General features: G+C 40.4%; 1 protein-coding gene across 3 annotated transcripts in view; it reads left to right on the forward strand.

Annotated features, from left to right (window-relative positions):
* The window catches only part of LOC105936193 (glucosidase 2 subunit beta), a 222,567-nt gene that overhangs the window by 81,484 nt on the left and 119,762 nt on the right, over positions 1-21,321 (forward strand). For all 3 annotated transcript variants that reach the window (XM_012876905.3, XM_012876912.3, XM_021323747.2), the window contains one exon: positions 19,562-19,631. In XM_012876905.3, coding sequence (XP_012732359.1) covers positions 19,562-19,631 — 70 coding nt within the window. The remainder of the gene's footprint in view (positions 1-19,561; positions 19,632-21,321) is intronic.

Raw genomic sequence — 21,321 nt, forward strand, 5'->3', positions numbered from 1 at the left:
TAGCAAGAAGAAAAAGGGAACTGACCATACGGTGCATTGCATGCTTAGTTACGTACACCTGTTCAATTGATTAATAACCCAAATAGCAGATCAGCCAATCACATGGCAGCAACCCAGTGCTCTTAAACATCCAGACGTGACAAAGACGAGTTGGTGAAGTTTAAACTGAGCCTCGGAAGGATGGATTAAGGGGATTTAAGTGGCTTATAATGTGACATGGCTGCTGGTGCCAGACGTGCTGGTCAGTGTATTTGAGAAACTCCTGATCTACTGGGATTGTCACGTACATCCATCCGTGTTGTTCACAAAGGAAATTCAGAAACAAAACTGAAAATATCCTGCGAGCGTCGGTTTTGTGGACGAAAATTGCCGATGTTGTTGATGTCAGCGGAGGATAGGTTGAGTGGTCTGAGGTTATGGGAAGGCAACAGAGGCTCAAACAACCACTAGTTACAAACAAGGTATGCGTGATAGCATTTTCCCGCAGCAGATGGGTAAGAGCAGCAGAAGAACCCAGCCGGTGACACTTCTGACAGCTTCCTGACAAGAACAAGAAACTAAAATCCACACAGGCTCCAGTAACAGAAAGGAAAGGCCTGCCTATTCAGATGAGGCTTGAGTTGAGCTTTGACAGTCGGGCGGTGGTGTCAGAATTTGGCACAAAGAACACGAAGACATGGATTCATTCTGCCTTGTTTACATGGTCTGGGCTTGTGGTATGTGGTATCCTAGTGTGGGGGATATTTTCTTGCTCCCCTTTTCTGTCATTTAGTATAATCAGATTATTATTCAAATACCACATCCTGACTTTTGAAGACAACTACGTCAATCCCCTTGTGACTCAAGTGGCCCCATCTTCCGATGACTTCTTCTGGCAAGATAACGGACACTATCACAATTATCTCATTTATTATTTTTTTTTTTTGCCATGGAAATGAGTCCACTGTGCTCCAATGGTTCTTAATTCAACAGAGCATCTTTGTACTATGGGGAAACCGGGGATTTGCATCATGTACATACAGCCGACAGGTTCTTCTGAATGATGGTCTATTAATACAGACCAAAATTTCCTAGGAAGGTTTCTGAGGCATTTCTGAGTGGGAAATGGGTTCAAACCATTTGATAGGTCAGATGCCCCTAGACAGTGTCCAGCGGGTGTCCTTCATTACAAATACTCTTTATGCTGACGTGAGGAAGTCAATAGTCAACTTTACATGCAAAACAACAAAAAATGAGCCCATGAGTGCTTTGTTATTGGACACTGCCTGAGACACTCTATAATCAGAGAGACACTTGTTAGTCAAGAGGTTGGGAGCTCACAATAAGATATTGTCTTGCGCTCTTTATCCAGTGAGCAATCAAGCATCTCAGCTGCGGCCGACATCCTCCAGCCACATCCCCCATTCAGCGGGGAGTGGGGGCCCCGTCCTTCATTTCCTCGAAATGCCAAAAAATCAAAACTGCGGATCAGGAAAAGAGCGTGTTGCGGGCCGCCGCCGCCGCCGCCGCTTCAAGACCAGTGATGGTTCTGACCTTTTCACGCTGATACAAAGGGACTGGGTGTTATTGTGTCAGGCGGAAACCTGACACAGAAGCTACAGCAGCTAATGGCGTGTTTTCCTACCAGACTCTGCCTCCGTACAGAACGCACATCCCGGCAACGGGAGTAAAAAAAAAGGTCGAGACAGAGCTGTCTGTAAGGAGTGGAAATAAATGAACCGTCAAATGTCTTAATTAGGAGCTAATTATTTCACTTTTTCCTCATAAGAGTAAAGCCGACCCTCTCCCGCTGTGTCAGAGGGATTGTTTGGTTTTGGCTGATCTCAGTTACAGCTAATTAAAATTGAAATATATAGGGATTTGTGCCGCTCAGTCAAACCTCCTATTCATGCAAGTTCTTTTTTGACTCCGTTTCACCCAGTTTGGTTCTCTTTCTTGTTTGTGTTTGTGTGTTTTGTTACCAGGTACAAAATTTGAGATGTTGGCAAATTTAGAATTTGGGAACGGTGCTAGTCAAAAATATACATACTATCATGGTAAAAAAAAAAAAAAAAAAAAAGGACATGGTCTCTTCACCCGGCTCAGACAAGATTCCACTCATTCATTCATTATTAAACAAGGATGAAGCCAAATTGTAATAGGCAAACAAATTAAAGTCCAGTTTTTGCTCCTTTCTTACGATCTAAGAGAGAAAGTATCAGCTAGTTGCCGGTTTTGGCTGTTTGCTGGTCTAGGGCATTTAGGTGTGTGTTCAGACTAATCCAAGGTGCAAGGACATCTGCAACGGCCGTCAACCAGTAATTGTTGTTGCCAATCAATCTGGGAAGCACTGCAAAGGCGTTTTTTTAAACATTTGACATACGTCGTTCTGCACCGAGAAAGATTATTGACGAGTACAAAACACTTAAAACGGCTGCCCACAGACATTAAAACCCCCTCAAAGCTGCATCTCACACCCCAGAGGCCTCAGTTGGCTTGCTAAATGCATTTAAAGTGACCTACAAAAAAAATGAGCAGCTATATTTTTTTTTTATAAAAAGCAAGGGCCATTAAAAGTAAAAGCTTTGGATTTTCCAGAGGGGGGACTAGAATTAGCAGTGTCTTTTTGGGACCGTGGGGGAGCTTTTGGCGGAGGAGACTGATGCGCTGTTCTTAGTGCATTTGTGTGAACATTTAATGGACCCCCTGCTGTTTTTTCTGTCTCACCATCGCAGAGGCCTTAAGCAAACCTGACATCCACAGCATTCGTGGGACGTTCCATGTAACTACCACAGCACATTTTCCGCCCCCACCCTCTCGCCACTCCTTTTTAAGCAAAATCAACTTTGCTGAATATTTCATGGGGAACATTGCCTCGGTTTCACAGTGTCGAGTGCAGAGAGGGTCACGCAATGACGACTGACAGGCCCCCTCGTTGTAGCGTCTTCTCGGAGCCAGTCTTTGCTTTTGGTTTGTCTTCCTGACAGTCCTACTCTTTTTTTTTTACCATCATGTTTTCCTTCTGTCACACTCTCTTAGCCTGGTTTAGTCTGGCTGCTGTTCATTTAGCTGCTGCTTTAAATTTTAGTGTGACCACAGAACTTCTGCCCATCCATCTGATACTGTTAGTTAAAATGCCAGCATATGGGTGGAAATCTGTTTTTTGGTCCACAGACTGCAGCCTTTATGGCACTAAATGAAACAATTTATCCACTTTGAGGATCGTACAGAAACTCTTGGAAATGTTGTTGTGATGATTGATATATTATGTCACAAGTCTTAATATAGTACTACCGTTTCACCCTTTTACAGCAGCTTGAACGTGTTTGCGAGATCAAGGTTTTAATTATATTTTTCTAATAGATTGCAGCTTAATCCTTTTACGGCAGAGTAAGTTACATAATACCACAGGGCTCAGTACTCGAGCCAGTTAATTTTACTACATTTGAAATCATATATTCACATGCATATTTTAAGACACACTAGCATCTCTTTCTCACTGCCATTAAATCAAAAGTAATGTTTTCCCATTTTCATTTAGTGATACCAAAATATATATTTTTTGTTTAATTACAGAATTTCTTCAACAATTTTTAAGGTTACTTTATATTCAAAAGTTTACCTACACTGAAATCATTTAAACCATTCGGCGAAAGGCTGATGAATAACCCCATTCTGATGGGGTTATTCACCACATTTCAGTTTAAAGGAGGTACACGTGTGGATGTAGTTTAAGCTAACAGTTCAAACACATTTCCTTTCATCATTGGCTAACATTTCCGTATGTGTTAATGTTTCATTAAATTAAATATTTTAAAAATTATGAACATCAATGTCATCAATCAGTTAATATGCTGTACGATCATCATCATTAAACCAACAAACAAAAAGAGTAAGTCTTGCCAAGCAATGCGGTCGATAAATCAAGGAAATATATAATATCACTAGGGATGTCAAATGATTAATCGCAAAATAATCACATATTTTATCCTTTTATTTCTGAAAGTGTAAAAGCCTATTTGGGCATTTTAATATGCAATTTTGCAATAAATGACACTAATAAAAAACATGCTTGTACAAAAAATATTTTTATTTTTTATTTTCCAAGCACTTTTCAGAATTGGAATGAAAATATCCTGGTGCCATAAAATGTTAAACTCTGTTTAACCCGAAATATTTTTTCGTCTCTTAAACAAAGATATACATGGTATTACGCATTAACATATAATTTAATACTAATTCTACATTTCAATAAAGACACAAGTTTTATTGTTAATAACACATCTAATTCTGAGCTTTCACACCAACAACAATCATTTATTTTTATATTTTTGCGTGCTGTTTATAGCCACATTCATACGCACATGTTTTTATAAAGCCTGGAAAAGGGTTTAAATTTCCAGGTCATTCCAGAAAATCACACTTTGCTTGCAAACTGGGGCAGGAGCTTATTACCCTTGAAAGAGGACTGTTTAGCACAGCTTCGTGTGCTGACACTGTAACTCCAGGTACTTTATTTGGCAACGTGATTCAGCCTTAGTTTGTCAAATACAATGACAACTAATTAATAAGCATTAAGTACGATTTATGGGTTGGGTTTCTGCAATGTTATCAGCGTGTAAAAGCACATCTTCAGAACCAATCTCTGCTCAAAATGGTGATCTGCACCGCATGATCTACTTTCATCAGTGTCACCGGTTATTGCAATCGTAAACTGCAGAAAATACGGGCAGAGTTGCTCCTTCTGTCTTTACATCCGTCGGCTCGTATGTCAGGATGCGCTCCAGCGCGTTATGAGGCGGAGGGATATTTCAGCTGGTTATACTCACTGTATCTGTAGTGCGGCAGCGCCACTTATTACAAAGCCCAAATAAGAGACTTCACTTTCAGAAACAAGATGAAGAAACGCAACCCACGACTCATGAAATTTACAAGCGACTTTACAAAAAAGAAGCTCTCAATCACATAAAATAAGCGGATTTGGCAACAGTGAGCGCGGGTCTGTTATGCTACAGTTCTCTAGCATTCTTGGAACTACGGAAAGCTCCAAGGGTAACAGAAAAACAGTCCGGAGAGCGCTGCGGGGAAAAAAACATTAGGGAACGGTGTGTGTGTTTTGATGCGCGATTAACGGCGACAAAAAATTGTCTAACAAAGTTAACTGACTGCCCTAAATATCACACATCAATATAAGCAATAGAAGACACCTTTATCACAGAAATGTATCCAAACATTAAGATTCATTTTACTAAATAATGTTTCAATAAATTAAATAATTTTAAAAAGTATGAACATCAATGGAGTACTCAGTTATTATGCTGTACAGGAGAGAGTTGGACTGTGTGTCAAACCAAGAACAAAACAGAAGTCCTTGTGAAGACACAGGCTTTAACTTATAAGAGATTATCACCTGTAGTAAAATGAATCTAAGTACTAAGTGGGTCTGAAAGGCCACTCAGAGCTGAAGAAGCAGCATAAAATACAGATTACAGTTTACAAATTTCAACGGCGAAGTGCGGAGATGGCAGCATAATAATTGTGTTGATGCTTGCTGCAGAAACAACTGGTGCACTTCACGTTGCAGACGTTGTCACAAGGGAAAAAAAACACTATACGAGGAGACTGGAGCAATATATAAAGACATCTGCCTGCAATTTAAAGCGTGGGCACCAGTAAGTCTTGCGAATCATCAGTCACTGTAAGAATACCACAAAATTAGTTTCCAAGTGACTCAGTAAGTCCATCTGTTAGAGTGGCCATAACAAAGCCCTGCGTTCACTACCACAGAAAATCTGTAGGAAGAGCCGGACAGGTGTTTGTCAGCAACGCGACCTACAAACTTGACTTAGCTGAACCAGTTTTGCCTGGAGGAATGGGCCAACATTCCTGCAAATTGTTGTGGGAAGCGTGTGGAGGGATATCAGAAGGGTTTGAAAGGCAATTCTACCAAAATAGCAAAATAAAAAAAAATAAAAAATCATGTAAACTTTGACTCTGAAAGTTAAAAATATCACTTTCATTATTCCAGTATCAATCCAAAAGAAACAATTGTAGCACACTGAACTGAACGATGACCTCCTGAGCCATTGTGTTCACCCAGCATCCCGTGTCGGCGATGTGCTGGAAACTCAAAACATCACAACACAAGACCTCTAAATAATTACTTTTGTTGCTTGCGTCAGTGTTACTCAACCCCCAGCCCCAGCCTCTATGTGTCATATTTCTCAAGCGCATGCTTCGGTGATTGTCTTTACTGTTATTAGAAGCTACACTTCATTTCCCACCCCAACATTCAATTTCATGGAGGAATGAGAAAACACTGTCTTTCCGTGCCTTTTTTTTTTTTTTTTTTCTAGAAACGTTTGACAACACGGCACTTCACTGCCATCGCTGCTGCAATACTGCGTGCTCTTTCATTTAATAAACATTGTGCTTGCCTGACTTTTCCGCCTCGCCTCGTGCTCTGTGTGACGAGCAGCTGAATGGTGTCGCAGCTAAAAGGGTGGCTCTGTTGTGACAACATTCGTTTGATGTCGAAGCCGGTAGTCCTTGGCTGCCACGCTCTCCCCTTCTGTTCTCTTACTTTCTTGTCACTGCTCTGTCTGGATCGCACCGCTGTTGCACATTGAGGACGCCAACTGGCGTGACCCGAAAGTGTGACAGCGTCACACAAGCTGCTGATTTTCTCACCGCCCATAGCCATCCATTTTTCATGCCTGAATGCAGGGAAATGAGGCTCTTTTCTTTAATTAAATAACCCTAATTGGCTCTTGCTCTCGTTTGAACTATGACGGCAGTAAAGAGGTTATTACCATCATTGTTGAGCCTTTGTATTACTAGCTTATTAGCAATGTTTGCATACATAAGACGATGATAGTTGATGATGCAAGTGTTGTCACGTTTCGGGTCAAATCAGGAAAAGCTTGTTGAACAGATTCTTAACACAGTCGGTCCGCCTGCCACATCCGTGTACCTTTTTCTCTGTGGTCAAGAACATTAAGAGAAAAGCTGTAATTTACATCAAGAGGCAAAAGTTTAACCTGTCAAAAAGGTTTCTGTGTTTCATGTTTCTGTCTGTGACTGAGAAACAGGGTTTTATACTGTTGACAAATGTCAAGCTTTTCAGAAACCTCTCCCAGAAGGATGCTTTCAAATGCTCCTGCAAAATTGTATTTGTGTGTTTGTTTTTTTGTTATTTTTAGTTTGCCTTGGGTCTTTCAAGGTGAAATATCTAAACTTGTCCTTCTAAAAGCCTGAAGTCAAGATGCCAAATGTTCAACTGTATTTACCACCTTTAAGCCCGTATTATCAAACAGAATTGTAATCGGTGTATGAATGAAGCCTGATATCATGTAGTAAAACTTCGGAACAATTTCACTATTTATGGGGGAAAAAAAAGATTTTGTTTTAAGACCATTTAAAATTAATCAAAACGACTGATTCTTTAAAACCACCACGTGTCGCTCTGTCACTGCTCTCGCTGCGAGTTTGAGATGCAGAAGAGGAAAGCGCCAGCAGCCTTGTATGGGATCGGAAGAGGAAAACTACTCAGGGCATCTTTGTCCTCTGTTTGAACAGTGCCGCAGATGTGGGGGTGATGAGGTAGAATGGGGGAGGTGGGAAAGCAGGGGTGGGGGGGGGGGGGGAACCAATAGAAGGAGGGATGAGAGAGAGAGGAGAAGTTTTCTTGCAGCTGCCCAGCCTGAGGCCAAAAATATGTGCCGCTTTCCTCGTCACGGCGTCACCAGCCATCCATTCTCGCCTGTCATTATTCTACCTCTTGCAGAGGACACACGCCGTCTCCCAGGCACGCATATGCACACTGGTACTACCACACACCGTCTGTGCTGCCTTGATCTAATCTCAAACATGGCCAAGTTGAACAGAATGGATAAAAAAAAAAAAAAACTCAAAGATATTTTTTCTTGTTGTTGCTAAAGGCATCCAGTTGACACCCGGCTGTTGTTCTGCATGAATAATCACTCGTCATTGGTACTTTTAATATTGTGTTTTCATACCAGCAAACAGGTTGTATGATATTGGGGTCTGTATTCTGATTTAAGATTGTAGCCGCAACACAAGTTTATTTATTTTTTGTTATATAGGCCTTGAAAGAACTTTTGAACTAGTCTATTTAATTGACTTGTAGCATATGGGAGGTTTTCATAACATAACAGCAACTGCCACAATTACTTTGATTTCTGGTTAAAGGAGATAGCTACAAAGTTTACTCCTCCCGGCCAGTAGGCGGCAGACTTGTGCTCACCTGCTCTCTTTCCAACCTGCAGTTGTACTGTTTGCCAGCAGGTTGTCAGTTCCTTTGGTTATGTTTTAAGCTTTTACATGTACCAATTATCATCATTAAACCAACAAACAAAAAGAGCAAATCTTGCAATGCGGCCGATAAATCAAGTAAATATGTAAAATCACACATCAACATATACAATAGTAGACATTTTTGTCACAGAAATTAATCTAAACATCAACATTCATATTGCTAAATAATGTTTAATAAACATCAATCAGCAAGTATGAAATGAATAACAGAAGACACAAACTGGATGTTAAAAGACAGTAGGCTAAAGCGTGATATAAAAGCAATAACATTTATATCACGCTAACTTTTTATACTGAGGCTAATAAATCATCATCACCATCATCAACCATTATTTAACCAGGATAAGACCCCTTGAGATCAAAGATGTCTTTTACAAGAGTGTTCTGACAAAGATACAGTCAAACATTTAAATTGTGCATCTAGCGCAGATCTTCGCCTGTCAGAACTTCCGCCCATAGCTTTGCACATCTGCTGTATGTATCTGAGGTATCGGTGCAGCTTCTCTGTGCCTGGTATTGCCTCCTTTTTTGAGCTTGCTGAGTTTTTGAGTCCTGATTGCTTAGATGACCCCTTTATATAGCCTACAGACCGCCTATACCTTACTTTTCATTGTGATAACAGCGGATGGCTGTCAAAAGACATCAGGTTCCTCCTTTTCCTTGGGATGTCCCATGCACTTTCGCTGCGATCAGACTCATTTTCCAGGCCAATTGCACAAAAATCTACTATTCAATGACTTTGTCACATCTCTGTCTTGCAATGCCTATCCTCTTGCAGATTCATTTTAGTTAAAAGGCTTAAAATGGCTCAATCTCCGTTTTCCGTCATACTTCATTTAAATATCAATGAAATACGATGTCATGCCATAAAACTATCTTGTTTTAACAAGACGCTTCTCCTAAATTTATTTATCACCTCTGGCAGTTAAACACTTCTGTACTTATGAGCCTCTCTGCTTGCTCAAGTTGGCCCCCGATGCTGAAAAGCTTGACCGATGGATGTTCACCCTCATTTTACTTCTTTTTTTTTTTATCCGCTTGAATCTGAGAAATATAACACCGAGAAGAAGCCATTTGTCTGCGCTATCACAGAGCTACTATGATCTGGCTAAGCTCCGTCTCATGCAACTTCAACCTACTATTCCTATTGGTGCAGAATCCTTTCGTGTCACCGTTTGCATCGTAACCAGAAGTAAACATTAATACATTTTGGACCCATCAAAATGTATAAAACAATTATTTATATGCTATTTATTTATTCTGCACCAGCCTGGACTTTCTGTGGATGTATTTTGAAAAAATAATCGTTTTGATAAAGAAAAGTTGTAGCAATGACCTTTTAAGATGGGTAAGAAAAAAAGAAAAGTCACTAAAGATGGTTGTCTTTATGCATCTTGTTGTGATGCATCAGGTGACAGATTTGTGAGAGGGGTAGCCTCTGCAGACGTTATAACATTTGCAGAAAGTTCCTTCGATGTCTTACAGAACTGGAAGTGTCTCCTGTGTCTAATCACTAGAAAACACCCCCTCTCCCCAGTAAAACAGTAAAACACATCATAGGATATGATTGGGTCAGAAAATATTCACTTATTAAAACCACAAAATGGTTGTTAGTCAGATATCAAATCCCAAAATACAACATTATGTACCAGTGTACCCAGGGTATCAACATAAATCACTAAATCAATTTCAGTTGTCCTGATAATAGTCTAACTCATTAAAATAGTAAAAATGAGAGAACAGACTTTATCAATAGCAGATCTGTGTTTTTATGACTGCAATAAAATAGCTGTTCACCTAAACCCGCCCATGTCTGCATGCATTATGAGGAGGACAATTAAACTCTCCAGAGCTCATTGTTACGAACCTTCTGTGAGGAGGGTCGTCTTCTATACACCAGCTGCTTGTTTGTAAGCATCGTTTTCTCTCCTACCATTACAAATGTAAAAATGTGAAGTTTTCTCAACTGTACTGCGAACTTAACTGAAACTATAGGTTTTGGTCAGATGAAACAAAGATCGAGCTTGTTGTCAACAAACAGTCCAGGTCATGAAGGGTTGTTGAGGTCAGTGGAAGAACTGTGACACTGGACGCTTACTATATAAGATTGCACTACATAATGAACTCTTGATAATAAAGTTTAAAACACTTAAGGACTTTACAAGAAAAGTGAAAATAGGTGATTGCTGGGTCTTTCATCAGGGAAATAATATAAAACATATGGCCTATGGCCTGGCCAATTATACACCAGACACAAAATCAAAGGTCTTCCATTGCAGACTCAGTCCCCATACCCAAATCATCTATATTTGTGGCACTAGCAATTTAGTTTTTTTTCTTAACAGGATTTTTTTTCTCCCACTGAACTACTTATTCAAATTAACATCTGCCTTTTCCTATTCTTTAGTGTGATTATGATGCTGTTGCAATAAATAAATAAGGCTTTATACAGTTCCCAGTACTGGATGCCCAGCCAGTTTTGGTGCCCTTTTTTGTGTTTAACACAGATTGTAGAATTTAATTTAATTTCAGCTGTTTGCATCCGGCATCTCTTTCTTTCAGTCATGACCAATGTTTCATAGACCATAGGTAAAGATGGGAATGTAGACCAATCTGTAAATAAAGATTGCTAAATATTCACCACAACAGATCGGCGCAGCGTACACCTCACTGCGGCGGGCACATCGATCCTTGCGTCGAGCTAAAATAGGGTGCCATGAAGTTTGTCTCGGCGATTTGGCTAAAGTGAATTGTTTCTTAAATCCTGAATTGTATCTGTTGAATAAGTTCTCAACATAAAGGCTGGATTTTTCTGCATTTGCTCGGTTTGAGATTATGCTGCAGCAACAGTAGATGAATTTATTTCAAGGCCCTTGTTAAACATCGTTACCAGGGCTGCCAGTAAGTGGAAAGGAGGCTGCATGGTGAAAGTTTCCTCCTACACTGTTCAACTTAAGCTTCTTACACTTTAAATAATATGCCTTCAATTCTTCTGCAAATATGCAGTAGCTTCTCCTGCGCAGGCGAATTTCTGTCTACATACTCTTTGATATGACTAAGAGTCGCTGTTAGAAATCACAATCACCACCTCGGCCAGCTTGCTTCCTCCTCAGGAGTTGTTCACGCAGCTGCTCTTCTATAACGAGGCTTTTTACTATCTTCCAGACGTCATCCAGGGTTGACCTTATCATCAAAACACACTTTACAGATCACGAATCCAAAGTAACATTTTCCCTAAAGCATATTTGAATTTAAAGTGTAAGTTATAACTTTGTAAAAAACATAGAAGCACCTGCTTTTCAGGAATGTGATCGTTTCCACTCACATCAGATGTATTTTTGGCTTTTAGAGTAAGAATTTTCTTCTTTTTTTTTCTTCCCTTCAGCCTGGTTTTGCTTTTGTTTCGTCTGTCACAAAAATCTACTCGTTACATTTTTAAAAAGGCTCCAAAGGACCACTCTACATCAACTTATTTTGCTAGCGATGTAAAAAGACTGGATTTTCCCCAAACGTTGAACTCCAGAGATGGGGGTCAGCATCAGCCTTCCTCTAGCACTCCTGTCTAAACTCTGAAACTCAGCAGAAGGCTCAAAAAATATCAGTCTGCTTCGGTTTTCCGTAGCTGCAATGTCACGAGGCACAGGGGGTGCTCTGAGCTCTGCAAATATTATGCTACTGCCTCTTTCGCCATAACTTTCTGTTCTTGTGCATAATAAACGCAGCACCATAAACAACTCAGTTTAAGCATAAAAGCTAAGTTTCCACTTCAGTGCAGCTGAAGTCTGCGAGTTAAACATCTGCAACAGCTTCCCTTTAAATCAAAGAGCCGTTGAGTGCAGAGAGTTATGGCTGCTCAGTCTGTGCAATCTGCTCTGTGGAGTTTTGTGGCTGAAACATATCCATCAGAAAACAGAACAGATTGAAGCTATATTTCATCACATTTCCCCTCCAAAACCTGCCATAAACCAGTATGTTTCTTCCTGGAGTGATGTGAAAAATCAAAAAACGAATGCATTTTGAAATGCATGGGAGGAAAATATAGAGCTCTGCACGGCTCTATGTATATTGCCTCTGTAGTTTCACGTCATCAAACAAGTTTTAATATCAGACAGCAAAAAAAAACAACCTTTGATTAAAAAAAAAAAACCCTGACCTTGTGCGAAAAAAGTAATTATCCCACTTATTCCATCCATCTATTGTCTTCCGCTTCTCCAAGCATCCCACCCATTAAAACAGGAATTAATTGTTTACTCGCTTCTTATTTTGAAAAGCTGAGTTCCGTTTCATTACATCCGGCGCTGATTACTGCCTGACCCATAGAGTCAAGAAATCCCTTAAACAGAAACCATCTGACAAAACGAAGTAGGCTTTAAAAACATCGAAAGAAGTCCACAAAAAGATGGAAAAGTAAAGTCACCGTTCCATCAGTATAAGGAATAGGTTATAGAATTTTGGGACTATAGTAAACTACACTGACAGCCTTCATCCATTAAAAATGGAGGTAAGGCCTCACAGTGATTTAAATGGTAAATGGCTTGTGCTTGTAGACCTCCAAAGCGCTTTACAATACAGTTTAGTTATTCACCCATTCACACACACAGTCACACCCTGACAGTGGTGAGCTATGTTAGTAGCTACAGCTGCCCTGGGGCAGACTGACAGAGGCAAGGCTGCCATATAACGGCCTCTGACCCCCGCCAGGGTGAAGTGTCTTGCCCGAGGACACAACGACGGAGACAGTCAGAGCGGGGGATCGAATCGGCAACCTGCCAGTTGCAAGACAAACTCCCTAACCTCTGTGCCACCGTCGCCACACCGTCGTGAGTGGTTGGCTAACCAAAATGATTCAGAGCTCATCGACAACTCATACAGGAGGTCAAAAGAGAACATAGATCAGCATCTAAATATGCTGGTGAAGATTCTCAGTCATCCAGGCCAACTCTCAAAAACTTACAACACAGCTATAGGGTTAATTCCGGCCAATCATCACCTCAATTCTCATCCTCATACGAGTGATCAAAACATTGCTCCTTTAACCCAAGCCAATAACAACCCTAACGACTCCTCGTGACAGAGGAGTGGACCAGTTTCGGTCCAATCTGCTGTCTTAATGGCTTTAACGACCGCCCATTACTAAGGGGTGGACCTGTTTCGGTTGAATTTGCATGTTGTTTGAGCCATTACAAGGCCTTTGTTTGGCTGTAGTATAAAGCTTGTTACTCCACATTACTCCAGACATATGGACTTGAGAAAGCTTCCTGGAGAGGAAGCGAAACGTCTTCTACTACGAAAAACAAGTCCAATTGCTTTGTTTTTTAACTTTTTTTTTGAATCAGCATCTAAAGGGCTGTAGGTTTATGAATCAACAATAAGAAAGGAGTTAGGTCCATGGGAGAGTTACAAGACCCATAAACACAAAGAACCAACGCATATCAACGCATATCATCTCGACAATCCCCCATTCTTTTAGTAGTAATAGTGGGACTTCTCGGTACGGTGTGCATCCCATTTGATCTCGTGTAAACTAACCCAGCATTGCATTGCACCTATAGACAAACGCGGAGGTGGTAATATGGTAGTCTGGGGTGGCTTTGTTTCTTTAAGAACTAGACAATTAGCAGTAACGTATTGAATCTTGAATTCAGCCTGTACCAGATAACCCTGGACAGCGGTCTGTTTGTGTCATGCTACTCAAGCACACTTTGGTTATTCAGTTGGACAAGTCCACCCATGAATGACCAAAACAAACAAAATGAAGATGAAGATTTTTTTGTAACCTAGTCAAGTCTGTATTTAAAACTGACTAAGATGGTGATATTTTGGGGAGGAATAACTTTTTACAGAGGGCCGGGCTAGTTGGGGCAGCTTCGGAAACATCTTTTTTGCACGTAATCGAGTTATTTATGTGCTGAGATTTAAGTTCGCTTACAGCTGTGAAGCATATAATTGTAGCAAAAACCAGAAAAACAAAAGAAATCTGTAAGCGGGCCAATATCTTTTGACAGCGCTGTGCTCCTTCGGATTAGTTAACCTTACAGATGTCCAAACGTCCAGAGGACGTACAAGAAAAGTGCTCTCAGACTAAAAGAATAAAGTTGACACGTCGAAACTGGAGGAACGTCTGTCAAATGTGACACACCAGCTGAGCACACTGCTGCGGGAATTCAGCAAAAAATACTCACAAAGAGGAAGCTGTGTCTCTCCTACTTGGCTGTCATGAATGTAGGTCTGCCAGACTGAGCAACCACAACAAAAACGGTGCTGGAAGTGTTACATAAGTAAGTATTCTCTGTGATTTTGAACCCTTCGTCGGTTGCTCACAGGCGGCTGTTTAAATTGCATCAGTTCCTCTGATGTAACTGCGTATAGCCCTCAACTCCCTTAGAGGTTTTAGTCATTTATTTTGATTAGGGCTGTATTTATAAGATTAGTCTCTAAAGTAAGTCGCCAGGGAGGATGGGTTGGCAAGGATGGTGGTGGGGGAACTAAATGAAGTCTGTTTGATCATTACAAATTCAGAAATTTCTGCTCGTCAATTAATTAGCCACTTCCGAGACGCGTTTGTCCCCGTTATCGCCAGTTCTCGATGGACAAATACCCCACAGTGCGTCCATTGTATGTCTAAGCAGTCTCTCAGACTCGGGCAGCTGGTGAACGGTGAATAAAGATCCTTCAAAGGCAGACGGTTTTCCAAGAGCAAGGCGACTGATTTCTGGAAGTGCTGTGTTTGGCTTCCTGATGGCTTTACGCTGCCAGTTGCTCTCCTGAACAAACGTAACGTTGTTTAGAAAAGCCTAGAAAAGTGGTTTGGTCATTTTTTTATTAAAACATGTCTTCCTCTGCGGATACACAACTACTGGACTTTGTGTAATGCTTACAGGTGAATGCATGTCTGAAATGAAATGGCATTAAAAGGTAAAAGGATACTTAGATTGTATTTTTTCTGGCCATGCACCAACTGAAAGATACAAGAGGCCTCTAGCACAAAAGTTCAAGTGCCCGCTCCATTCGTCAGCCCCTCTAGTAAAAATGTGTCAAAAGCCTTCAAGAAAATTCATCTTTTACTACTGAAATATAGTGTTAATTCAGATAAACAGCATTCTATAGTGATTTTCTCCGGATGTTCATTTTATTTCTGTTAATAAATTCTTCAACTTAAAGATAAGTTGTCACTCATTTATTCTATATGTGTGCAGAGTTTGCTGTTAAAAGAACGCCAGTGCTCGTATCATCCCTTTCAACTATTGTCTTGAAATCAGCTCTAGAGCTGATATTCACCGGACAATACCTAACAGACAGAGAGTTATTTATTAAACATTAAATAACTTTAAAACGGTGTATAATTGCACAAGACTGCAGTTGCATATTTTCACACTGAACAAGTTGGAGAAAGTTTTAACCTCGGATCTAAGTATTTCTATTCATGTGGGGCAATTTTTATTTATTTGATCAGAGAGGTTTTAATTAGTGTTCCATGATTTCCTGATTCCCTGGTGTACAAGTGTCTGACACAGACTTTTCACTTTTCAAAATGGGGAAAAACACGAGAACATGGCATCCAAGTAGACCATATTCCTTCCACTCTCATGAGTCAGGAAATTGCTCCAAGAAAACATCTACTTTCCTAAACGTCAGATTAATAATTACCATTTCGAACATCTGGAGCTGGGACATGCTTTGAATTTTATGGCACTCAGCGGTACAGGTGGGCCTGAAAACAAAGAATCAATATGTGGAAATGTATGTCATGCCCCATGGTGGAGCATCATCTCGTTCAGTTTGAACAAGATGTTTGCAGCGAGTGATTTACATACTATCCCTATGTAAAAGGGGCCTTCATGAACGAAGTAGCGATGCAAAGAAGATGTTTAGAGTAGTGCGATCGGTACGATTTGGGCAAAACGACGTCTCAAACGACCGAAGCGAAATTTTGCTTGAGTTCAATGATCTGAACTTTGAAAAAAAAAAAAAAAAAGTGGGGAGTGGTGGCCTAGTGGTTAGAGCACAGACCTTCGGTCCTAGAGGTTCTGAGTTCAACTCCCACAAGCTGCCATTTTGGGTCCCTGAGCAAGACCCTTAACCCCCAATTGCTCCCCAGGTTGTCGCACAGTGGCAGTCCACTGCTCCCCAAAGGGAATGGGTTAAGATGCAGAAGTGAATTTCTCCATTGTGAGATCAATAAAGTTCAATTATTATTATTATTATTATTATTAACTTTTCAGTCCACTTGTGTCGAGCTAAGGGCCCCTCTCGCCCATTTATTTAAGCACAAAAATGTGTTTTTATGTGTTACGTATTTAGGCTGTACAATTAGGCTATCCAGACGACAAATTCACCTGGATCGCGTTCGGTGTGAACATACCTTAGGAGAGGACCTCGGACTCTGAATGACACAGACTGTGGAAAAAGGAACAGTCAAAGGTTCCTCCCTGGATGCTCCAGCCCTGGAAAATTAATTACAAATGCAACAGAGTATCTATTCATTTTGAGGCTTTTTGCCATTTTACCCAGTAAACATGGCCTATAAGAACCGACGGTGCAGTGAATCCAGCAAAGTGTTTGTGTGTGAAGTTTTGGTCTAAACAAAGCTTTCATTCATCTTTCTCTGCTGACTGTGCGTGCCATTTGACATTAGATCCGGTTTGATTTATGTTCCAGTGAGGGAAACTTTTTTAGACAACAAAAAAAAAAAAAACAACAACATCAAAGCTTTTTGCTTAGCAGTGTGAGGTTTTGTTTTGTCCTGCTTCTCTCTGGAGTTTTTAGTCAGATCATGTTATGTCAGTGCCACGCTGTAGGGTCTTGTGTTTGCAGAAGCTGTAATATCAGACATTCCACTTTTGTTGCTCTCACTGACTAATTACTCAAGTCAATTTGTTCCTCACCTGCATCACATTTACCGTAATGAGAGCATTAATCAGAGAAGGAACCCTGAGCACCGTGATACCTCTAAAGGAGCTTCAAAGATCCAAAACTCAGCATCGCGCTGTGGGGAGGTTTTTCTTCAGCAATGACAGGGATGTGGACGGAGCTGATGGGAAGATGAATGGATCTAAATCCAGGGCAATCCTGTTGGAGGCTGTTGATGACCTTCACTTCCCAACATACACCGAGAGCTTCAGTGGAATGGTTAGAATTAATTCATATTCATGTGTTAGAATGACCTAGTCAAAGTCCTGATCTAAACCCAAGTTTATTTGTGTAGCACATTTCAGCAGCAACGTGCTTTACATCATGAAAACATAAAAACATCATAGACACATTGAAACAGTCACTGGTTGTGAGAGCGGTAACAAATATTAAATTGTATCAGGTAAAAAAAAAACATCAATATACGTTGGTCAATGTTCCTGTATATTATGGGCCGAAAGCATCTCTAAACAGGTTGGTTTTGAGTCTTTACGTAAAGGAACTCAATGTTTCGGCTGGTTTGCAGTTTTCTGGAAGTTTGTTGCAGATTTTTGGAGCATAGGAATTAAACGTTGCTTCTCCATGTTTGGTTCTGGTTCTGGGTATACAGAGTAGACCTGAACCAGAAGATCTGAGTGGTCTGGAGGGTTGATACAGCAATAACAGATCTTTAATGCATTTAGGTACTAAGCCATTCTGTGATTTATAAACCAACATTAGAGCTGGGGCGATGTGCTCTATCTTCCTGGTTTTAGTGAGAACACAAGTGGCAGCATTCTGCATCAGCTGCAGCTCTCTTATTTACTTATTTTTTTATTTATTTTTTTGGGCAGACCTGTGAAGACACCGTTACGGTTATCAATGCGACTAAAGATAACCCATGTGAGTGAGATCCTGTGGTGAAACTTCACAAGCGGTGCTCACATATGCTCCCTATCCAATCTGGCTTAGCTTGAGGTATTTTGGAAAGAAGAATGGGAAAAGACTTCAGGCTGGTAAAAATAAAAAAACTGGTAAAAAAAATACAAACTTTAAAGGCTAAAGGTGGTTGTACTTTTAATGAGCAGGGGCTAAATACAAATGCTCACCACACTTTTCCTCAGATTTCTATATTTCTTTTAGCCAACTAACCTTCTATATTACATAGCTCCCCAATGAAACACATTGACTCTTTTAGGATGTAATGTGACAGGATGGTCCAAGGGGTTTGAATACGTTTCTGTGGCCTTGTTTGCTCAAAGCGACCAGCTTTTAATTTAAGTCAGACGAGTCATTTTGATCCTATTGCTTTAGAATGCATGTCAGAACCGATGCTCTTTTCTTCTTCTTTTTTTTTTTTTTTCCAAAGCGCCGATTGTCTTTGCCTTCAGTCCAGTCTGTCAGGAAAAAAAAGAATCTAAACTGCAAACACAACATGAAAAGTCAGAGTGATCTTAAGCAGGTTTTTTGTTCCCCTCAGAAGCGGTGAGTCACTTTGCGTTTGGCAACACCTCTCACTTGCACAGTTGAGTTTACAGTCTTGTTTTTTTCCGTAGAGGAAAAGATGACAGCATGCGGCATGTGACAGCTTATCAAATCAAACCCACATTTCCTCTTTCCCATATGTGGGGCTCTTTTCATGTTGAGTTGTCCTCAGCGCCATGATTCCAAAAGAAAGCATTCTTCTCTTTCATTCCTACAAGCACCAAAACCAGGGCGTAGCACAAATGGAGAAAAAAAAAAAATTACACATCGTTCTAACATTACGTAGAACCCTGGCTGTAGATAAAGATCAATATTTTTTTACTAAGTATATGCCTATATTACTGCTGCAGCTCACCAGTCAATATTTACTCCAGGAGGTGATTATCCGCGCCGACGACTTCCACAAGCCGTGGAATCAGCGTGACTATTTTCAAAATAAATTGTGGCGTCTTTAAAGTGAAATTAAAGAGCTGAAATTGTTTTGGCTTTGCCTGGATTTCCCCTGCGACCTAAAAAACAGAACACAAGCATCCAAGCATGTTGTCTTTCATCATTAAACTGTCTTTCGAAGGGCTCCTGAGAGAGGCTCCTGGAGCACAGCAAGAGATGCCTTGTACTTCGAAACATCAAGTGTCGTCAGCGTCTGCTGGGAGCTGCATATTAGAGTCATGGACTTAAGCTGAAAGGAACTTTGGAGAGAAGGGGGAAAAAAAAAAAAAACCCTCTTTGGCTGTCTCTCAGACAAACACGCAGTCGCGCTGGTTTGGTTGTCGCTTTGTACGAAAAAAACGCAGGCGATATCCAAGGTCTGCTAAGTGTACAGAGCTTTGACCTTGCTTTCTCACTCGCCCTGCCTCTGTTGTGCTCGCAGATCAAAGACGCCCACAGTGCCCCAGGTGGTCTCATGAGTGAAGATCCTCACTTAAAGGCAGCTGACAGAGGTAAGCTATTAAACCTCGCTACTGTGTTTTATACACACACGCACGCACGCACACACACACACACACACACACACACACACACGCACGCACACACACACTTCTTGATCCCCTTGTGTAAAATATGTCTTTCTTTATTCTTATCAAAAATCCACATACAGTACAATGCTATAGCCTTGCCCTACTATTACAAACACAGTTCAATTTATTATTACAATAGATAACATTAATATGTAACCCCCACTCATACTTTAATTAAGATATTACAACGGATCCACTGTGTTTGATCGCACAGTCACTGAACCACATAAGGTTATTTTCAAAAAGTCTTGTAAAATTAATAGCGTGTTTTTTTTTTTTAAGGCTTTTTTTTAAATTGTAAAGGGTAGATGTTTTCATTAATATTTGAATAGAAGCTCTATGACAGCATGAAGTAGGCTACACAATTTCAGGAGAGCAAGACATCTTGCCCAGATCTGAAGGAACAGATTAGAAAGAGTCAGTGAAAAAAAAGCTACGAAGCCAATACGAAGACTTTGGGACTCCAGTGAATCACAGGAGCCGGTATCTGCAAATGGAGAGAACTTGGAACAGTGGTGATCCTTCCCGAGAGTGGCACAATCACTCCAAATGCTCATTTTTTTAGACTCATCCAGATGTTTCTGAAAGAACTCAGACCAACATCTAAAGCACTGTAGGCCTCACTTGGCTCAATATATCTCAGTGGTCATGATTGAATGACAAGAAAGAAGATAATGCCTTTGTTGGAGAGTTTCAAGGCAAAATCATCTGCTGACCAAACATATAAAATCTGTCTAATGACAAATTAAGTCTCCTTTGCCATTGCAGCACTTGTTTTGTTGTCTTCTTCCATATTTATTGATCACCTGACCACCTTGGGCTGAAACATCGGTCCTCTACACATAGTCTGTGAATGCTCCCATATGGTAAATCATTATTTGGCTAAATTACTACGACAGGCCCCACACCCCTGCCATTTCAAGCGCTCTACGTGTGGGAGCAGAGTTTTGAATAAGACGAGCAGAACATCTTAAAAATAAAAGACTGTGACAGTCAGAGCTCTGACCACAACCCTTTTCAACACATAACTTAATACCATTTATTTTAAACAGAACAAGAAGTGACCTGAATAATTATATCACTACTCTCCATTTAAACTCGCTGCAAATGTACTGTAATTCTCAGTTCTATTAAAGGCAACCTGTTTTTTTTCTTAGCTGCCATGTCTACTTACTAACCACCTTATTGTCCATTGATTCCTCTTGCAACATCTGATATAGCAGAAAAGACCCTTAGATTGAGCCTATTAGTTAAAGTTCAGCCTTCCTGCTTGATCAAGCTCCAAACAACACATCAATAAAAGAAAAGAACAGTAGGATAAAAGAAGCGTTGTGTGGAAACGTCACAGACCGAAGTTCAGGATATTTCTCACAAAACACCAACAATGACACTGCTGTTGATTGGTGAGCCACCTTTTTTCTCACTGAAATATAAAACCATTATGGTGTTTCTTCTCTAAAGGAAAAAAAAGAAACAACCAAAAAAAAAAAACGGCCTTCCACTTGGCCCTTTTACTATAATATCTTTATGAATCCGTGGCCTTTCCACAACCATTGACAATAGACTGTACTACTGTATATGCAAAGTAAAAATTCAGAGAACCCAAAGTGTA

The sequence above is a fragment of the Fundulus heteroclitus genome, chromosome 14, assembly GCF_011125445.2.
Source record: "Fundulus heteroclitus isolate FHET01 chromosome 14, MU-UCD_Fhet_4.1, whole genome shotgun sequence".
Lineage (NCBI taxonomy): Eukaryota > Metazoa > Chordata > Actinopteri > Cyprinodontiformes > Fundulidae > Fundulus > Fundulus heteroclitus.